The sequence below is a fragment of the Schistocerca piceifrons genome, chromosome 2, assembly GCF_021461385.2.
Source record: "Schistocerca piceifrons isolate TAMUIC-IGC-003096 chromosome 2, iqSchPice1.1, whole genome shotgun sequence".
In the NCBI taxonomy this organism is placed as follows: Eukaryota; Metazoa; Arthropoda; class Insecta; order Orthoptera; family Acrididae; genus Schistocerca; species Schistocerca piceifrons.
Window position 1 is genome coordinate 538,514,148 of NC_060139.1, and position 7,611 is coordinate 538,521,758.

General features: G+C 39.0%; 1 protein-coding gene across 1 annotated transcript; it reads right to left on the reverse strand.

The window, feature by feature from the left end:
* Positions 1-439: 439 nt before the first annotated feature.
* LOC124776987 lies at positions 440-5,428 on the reverse strand. The gene has a single exon (XM_047252232.1). The coding sequence runs from the start codon at positions 5,288-5,290 to the stop codon at positions 1,133-1,135; it is 4,158 nt and encodes a 1,385-aa protein (XP_047108188.1). The 5' UTR covers positions 5,291-5,428; the 3' UTR covers positions 440-1,132.
* Between the last annotated feature and the right edge of the window lie 2,183 nt (positions 5,429-7,611).

Below are 7,611 nucleotides of genomic sequence, written 5' to 3' on the forward strand. Positions count from 1 at the left end.
GGTGGAAATGTCCAAATGCCTTTATATAACAATGGATGTAAAATAACTGATGATGATGATGATAGCATTACACTGGTTTCACTAAATCACTGGGATGAATGTTGGGTTGGTTCATCCACAAATGTTATAGGCAATTATTTCATCATCCTTGCTACAAGGGAGCAGTGTTCTGTCTCTGGCATCAACGGCAAATTGAGTCCATACCTTCCTTTCAAAATGCTGTAGCTTCTCCATTTACAGTCTATGGCATCACATATAAAGTAAATACGGGCAAATATATGTCCTTCATACACACTGATATAAAAGTCACCTAACGTTAATAATAGTTAGCTGTTACCAGAAAATATTCTAAAGAAGCTGCTTAAATTTGTTGCATCTCCCACATGATTAATTTAACAGAACATGATGTGTGACAACATGAATGAATGTAAACACTGTATAAGAATATTTACCAATATCTTATTGTAAAAAGTGACATATCATACAAAATATCTGTACATTAATACTGACATATATAAATACTGCCCCTTATGTTCTCAAACATGAAAGTGACAAATATCTGGCAGAAAGCTGCACTGTAACTAAAATAAACATTTGTATTAGAAATGTGCCTCATTCAAATATCTCTTCATATTAAATAATTGCAAATGAATGACACCATACAAAAACTTACAAAAGATGCCTCATTTAGTCTTAATACACTCATCGAACATATGTATATAAGCACTACTAACACTATGCACAAAGCAACATCAATCTGCAATGAATTTAATCCACTAATGTGATAAACCTCTCTGTCGCTACAAAGACAATCAACATAACACCACTGCCGTCATGCGAGGTCCTTTTAAAGGGTTCAAGTCCTGTAGAACATGTATGTAGTCATACAAAAACTATTCACAATGAAAATTAACACCAACACAGAACTCACATAACACATGTTGTGCTGAATTCAGTGACACCACATCATTACAATACAAATGAAATTACACCACACATGGTACCTGACACTATATCTAGCTGAGGTTGTAAGTAATTTTGTGTGTCCATATATTATTATGGAATCATACTTCACTTTCTAAGGAAATTTACCTTCTTCATGCAACTTCTTTATGAGATACTCCCATCTGTCTTAAGAAGGATCTGTTTCTCTCTCTTCTTGGTCAGCAAACTGTTTGTCATCCACCTTTGGGGAATTCGGTGCACTGCTGTTTACAACAGTTACATCAGAGGATGGTTTCTGCATCAGGCCTAAAATGTTGAGGACACTTGGTGGCTCACTATGTTCTGTAAACTTTTCTTGTGGTTCTAGCAATTTTTTATCTGGTGCAGTTCTTGAATTGTCACTGTCATCTTTCCTTGGGGGCACAAATGCTTTAAGCCAACGGTCACTTGGGTCTTCACTTACATTATCCGTATCATCAAGGGTGACAAGAGGAGGGAAAGAAGCAGAAGACAATTCAACAATTTTTGGGCAATATGGCACTGGGTACGCTGTCTTCTCATCACACAGTGCTAAGTGCCGTGCTAAACAATTTCCACTGGAGGATGTGAACCCACACACACAGTACATGGGCTTTTCTAATCTACTAACTCGGCCCATGTTGAACTGTGACCTGTTCTTTATTGAGTCTTGGTGAAATATCAACACATGGTCCATCATTGCCTTTGTACAACAAGTCGCATACGAACAACATGCACAAGATATTTCAGTTGCAAAATGGTTGTCCTCTATTACTCTCCCCTCACATTCATTACACAAAGCATCCTCATCAACACACACAATTTTCAGGTCTGTGAAAGATTTAGAAGTATACAAACTTTTTGAATTAGGAGAGCTTGTAAAAACATTTTTGGGAATAATCATTTGACAAGGTTTTCTCGCAGCAGGTGGCGGCTTTGGCATCATTATATCAACACCAGCAATATTCATAAAAGGAATAACTTCATCCTGTCCACCACAAAAACTTCTGTGATCTCTTGTTTGATGCTCTTTAAGAATATCTTTATGTGCAAACCATAATACACATGTACTACATTTCATACAAAGAGATTTTCTTTGGTGCTTTTGCAGATGATTAATGAAGAAGAAAATATTCTGTGCAAGTATCTGTTTTCTCTTGGAAAGTGCAACCACCTTTAGACAGAATGGACACTGCAGCTTCATAGTGTTAATGTGTGTTTCATGGAAATGGTTTACAACATCTTTGTGTAAGGATGACCTAAATTTGCAAATACCACATTCATATGGCATTTCTAATTGGAAATGTGTTGTGTGCATGTGAGATATTAATGTAACCCGTGTTCGAAACTTTCTCTCACAAATACGGCAGACAAGACTTGTGGAATTATTAAAATGAATTTCTTCAAGATGCACTTGCAAAGCATACTGACTTGCAAAGAATTTCAAACAGTACCTGCATTGTAGATTAATGTTAATTTCTGGCAGGTCTTTGCCATTTGGCTGTGCATGACAAATCAAATGCTGCAACAATTCAGTATTATTTGGAAAAGTTTGATAACATGACTGACAAACAATGCCATCTGTATCTTTATGTTCCATTTCAAGTATGTGCTTTTCCCCTGGCAGTTGTCCATAGTAAAATGTTTCCAGTTGTACCATTTCTTCTGGCAGAGGGAGTGTAACTGGCTGACTTGCACTGTCAACAGCTATTCGTTTTGAATCTGAAGATTCAACTGATGTACTTGGCCGTTTCTTTGCACTTAGAGTGGGTGTGGCTGGCTGACTAGCACTGTCAATAGCTATTCGTTTTGTATCTGAAGAATCAACCGATGCACTTGACCGTTTCTTTACACTTTTCAGAGGTTTTGCAGGATCTGTGGGTCCAGTCTCGCGTATGCTCTGAGGAAGCAGATCAATGCCACTAACAGCAGGTTTTGTACTGGCATCACCTGGTATCTGGCTAGCTGACTGCTGTATTTCTGAGTCTTTTAATTTTGCTGGAAACTGAACTCCCGCTGGAGTAAAGGGCGGGGTTTTTAAGACACTGTATGTCCAGCATTTAAATGGATCTGAAGCAATTTTTGATAAACGAGTAAGCAAACTTTCATTGGAATCCAATTTCACTTGTTCCGCCATATGAGTTAACATATTATGGAAACCTTTATAAGGTGTATATCCCCACTGCTCACGCCAAACAAGCTCATCCAAAAACTGCTGGATTATCTGCCTGCTTAGGAGAGAGAGAGTATTTTGAAACATTTTTGGAACATTGTTCCGCAAGTAATTCATAACATTATGATTGCTGTATTTATTCTGGGCTGTTTGTTCTTCGCCTGCAGGTACCTGGTAAATAGTTTTGAATCCTATAGCTTGGAGAGTGGGTTTGTCCACAGTATAATCTGTTAAGATTATAGAGTCTTTATCAACCCATTCCTTAACAGGATTTAGAAGTTTTATAAAACGCGATTGATAATCAGGATCACCCATTTTAATGGGCTCTACTGCTTGTAACCTCACTATTTTATTAACTGGATCCATAATTCCCAGAACTTCTACTTTCACATTCCGTGACTTCCCACCATGTGCTGTTATTCCCAGGCTTACCACTCCTATTTCAATCTTTTGGTTTGGACCACCCATTCTGCTAAACTTCTCAGCCACTGCAGCTGTGCAAATGCTTCTCAGATGTGTGTAAAATCCCTTCACAAAGAGATTGTCTACTTTAACCCATTGAATAACATTTTGAATACTTGTCTGTACAACCCAGTGATATATGAGTTTAACAAGTACAGTGGGAGGATGAGGTGATCCTTCAAATATTGAACCACTGAAAACAGAAACAAATCTTTGTGGGCAACAGTCACTAATCCAAACATATCCACCACTGAATGGAAACTTACTGACATCAGAGTATATACCCAATTTTAAAGGTATTTTCTCACCATATGGAGTTACATGTGTTTGACAGTACTGATCACTACGAACTAACCCTTCCTGAATCATCCATTCAGAAAACTTTGTTGGCGTGAACATCAACACTTTCTTCACTTTTTTGTCTAATTCAGTACGGTCTTCAGCCAGCTGCACTGCAGTAACTTCTTTTACCCGTATGCTGGGACGAGCTGTCACAACAAGTGATGGGAATGTCTTCCCTATTAACTTATTGAAAGTAATTTCACGAGTGTCAGCAGGAATCTCACTTGGGCTGTCATCACATGTAAGGTCAACCACTGGAGCGCCGCTTGCACTATTAGGTGGGGGGACTTGTGGGCTATTTGGAAGTCTGCTGGGATTTTTATTAGCGGGTACACCAGGTGGTCTTCCTACAGTTACTGGTTGTACCATTAACGAACGTGCAGGAACTGTAACACGAGGTGCAGGCATCATCGGCCGAACATTTCTTACTAAAGCAACATGACTGCGGCTCCTGAGTGTAGGCGATGTTTGTGGAATACGTGGAGCCCTAACAGGACTTCGACGTGGTCCATAGTGTGCAACACGGATTGATGGTGTATGTTGTGTAACTATACCTCCTGAAGTCGTGTTGACTGGCCTGGATGCTGAAGCATTTTCACTTAATGGTACACGCACAGGTGTTGGGTATCTTGATGGTGCTGAATTCGTGCTTTGTAGAACAATACCAACAGTATTCACCGGACGAATTGTTGGAGATTGTAAAATATTGTTACTCTGTAGTGAAATGTTTCTGTTCATTATGACTCCTGGAGCTTGCATTGGAGATGAAACTTGTAAGCTTGGTACTGCAACAGAGGAGAGTGGCACTGCCTTTGGCATACTTGGTGCTGTTGTTACCATGTGAGGAGCTAATGATGTAGGTTGAGAACCACTAACCACACCCATAACTCGTGTACGTCTTGTGTCTGTCACGAGCAAACCGCAAGGTTGGGTGATGACACTATTAGTTGTCTGGCCGCGAACACTTGTTTGGTGTTTGTTTATTGGATTAGGTAACATAACCGGCTGGTGAGACACAAGCGACGATACATTCCGTGGCTGCAGCATGATCGGTTGATCTGTTATAATGGATGGTGCTACATCCACAGACGCGACAGGTTTCGACACGTGTGGCTTGGGCTGTAATGGTGTACATAGCCGTTCCAAAACGAAGCAGTCGTCGCTAATCCGGGTTACTAAATCCCCTTCACTTCTCCTCCAGTTTTCTACTACTTCTTTCAGTTCCGTCTTCTTTTGCTTTGCTTTATTACGTCTATCGATTTGAATTGGTGACAGATCTTCCGAATAACACTCCATATGAAGAGTCATGTTGTTTGGTCTTTTTGTTGTCCCTTTAGAACTCATTTTCATTATTACAAAGGTTTTCCGATAATATGTACAAGTTACAAAAACTGCAGTATAACACACACACACACACACACACACAAGCTACATTGTCACTGTTCGTTCGACAACTATCACAAACCGCGGTATTATATGTAAACTGTGTACAAAGATCTTCATTGTATACAAAGAAATCAAAACAACAAAGACAAACTGCAATTCCGTCCTCGGTCAAATCAAAATACATAAGAAGAAGTATTACACTTCCAGTGGTCTGTATTGCAGCAAACAATGGCGCCAAACAGTTCAGATTAATTCTATTTATTTAAACTTCTCGTATCTCATAACACGGTATAAGCGCCCCCCAAACGGTCGATAATATTGTGAAACACACGTAATCACAACGTTTACATGGGGCTCCCAAAACCGGATTTCATAAACCGATTTCCCAATACCGCTTCTGGATGGCTATGCCATAGAGTATAAATACCTATGAACTGAGCATTCGGATGCGTAGAACGAGAAATCTTTCCGCAACATCTCCTGCTGTTCAAGTCAATTGGTATTAGGACGATGCATGTTAGTCCGTATAACGCTTAGCGTATTTTGAGTGTTATTACTTCTCTAGAATAGATAGCTCATCTTCAGAACTATCCTGAAACTTTGTATATGCGTTTTATAGACATCTTAACAATTTTTTACCTGGAACTGAAATAGATGTAAAGCTGTGAAGAGCAAAGGTATTGTGCTTTTTCGCCACAGTATCATAGCTCAGTTCCACTTTACTTAAGTTTCTTTGGGCACGGAAAAAGAAGTGACAGCGAACAATACCTTTTTAGGTTTTCTATTGCGCTTACTCATGTTGTCGAATCTGCGTTCTAATTAATTACATCACAATGACACAGTATTGGGCGCCGATGCATCACAGAAAGTGGGGGGCGCATTTGTAGCAAAGAAATTGCTACAGTAAATAAGCAATTTACACCATCTGGAAGATTAAACGCAGTTGCAAATTTATCTAGCATTTCTCTCGTAAACACATGGGCAAAAAAAAAAAAAAAAGGAAAAAAACGCAGAAATTAGCTCTACAATACGAGACATTATAATAATACGTCTCGATCTTTTGAAACATATAAAGCGCCTCACATCAATATGATATTCACTATTAGAGATTTGTTGTGCATAGCTATGAAAAGTAGCTGGTCCTCCTTTCGTGTACTTCTCTTTACATCTGTAGCAACAACAATACAGCACCATGGCTATTGTTACTACTAAAACGTGTAGAAACGTATGTCAAAGCAGGTGAATATGTGTAATATTAAAGTTTCGCTGTTACCACAAATTGCAGACAAGCAGTGATGTCCCAGTACCACGTGACTAGCCCCGTTTGATGTTGAGAACATGCTCAGTAGGCTATGCTCACTCTGTAGATATTTATACTCTATAGGCTATGCAAACATTTCATAATCAGTCCTGGAAACACTCTTCTAGTTGCCGGTTTTCCAATTCCGCAATCGATTTTCGCTCCTATATAAACGCAACCGATTTTGAAACGTGCTTCGGCTGTCAGGTTTAATCTTGTTTTCAAAAATTTTCGGCTAATATGGATGGAGTGACTTTTTGTACACTGAAGTAGAAATAGTAGACTAAAGCTGTTTACATCTCATCTACCTGAAGACAAATGGCGATTGTGCTGACTAAATCAGAAATGGTAACAGCTGTTTCCCAGCGCCATGTTTAAGTGGGCTATCAAATCCACTTCAGACCGTAAAATGTAAACACAACAGACGATTTTAGATATTCGCTTTTCTTCTTTCAGGAGGTATAAACTTAGTCAATAACATTGACCGTCTAGGGGCGATATTGATAGCACCAAAGCTAGTGTCTTATCACTCACGATTGGTACAGGAACTGAAATCGAGGGTAGGAAAGGAAAAGCTGAAATGCTTAATTCCATTTTCAAATGATATTCCTTTACAATGAAAAACTGAGGAGAAGTGCCCCAATTTAATCCTCACACAATTGAAAGCACCGTCTGTTGTTGAGAAACAGCTGAGATCGTTAAAACTGAACAAAGCTCCAGGGCTCAATGGAATCCTTGTAAGATTCCATACGGTTGTGAATTTTCAGTTAGCCCATCTTCTAACTATAATCTATCATAGATATCTCGAATAAAAAACAATGTCAAGTTCTTAGAGAAATGCACAGGTCGCACTCGTTCACAGAAAGGTAGAAGAAATGGGATAACGAAATGGTCTCCAAAACTGCCATCTAATAATCTTGACATCCATTTGTTGTAGAATCTTAGAACATATTCTGGGCTCAAACATAATGAGGTATCTCGAACG

What these genes read in the sequence shown, in the direction of transcription:
- LOC124776987 (XM_047252232.1), bottom strand. Translation starts at nt 5,290, where the DNA reads ATGAAAATGAGTTCTAAAGGGACAACAAAAAGACCAAACAACATGACT.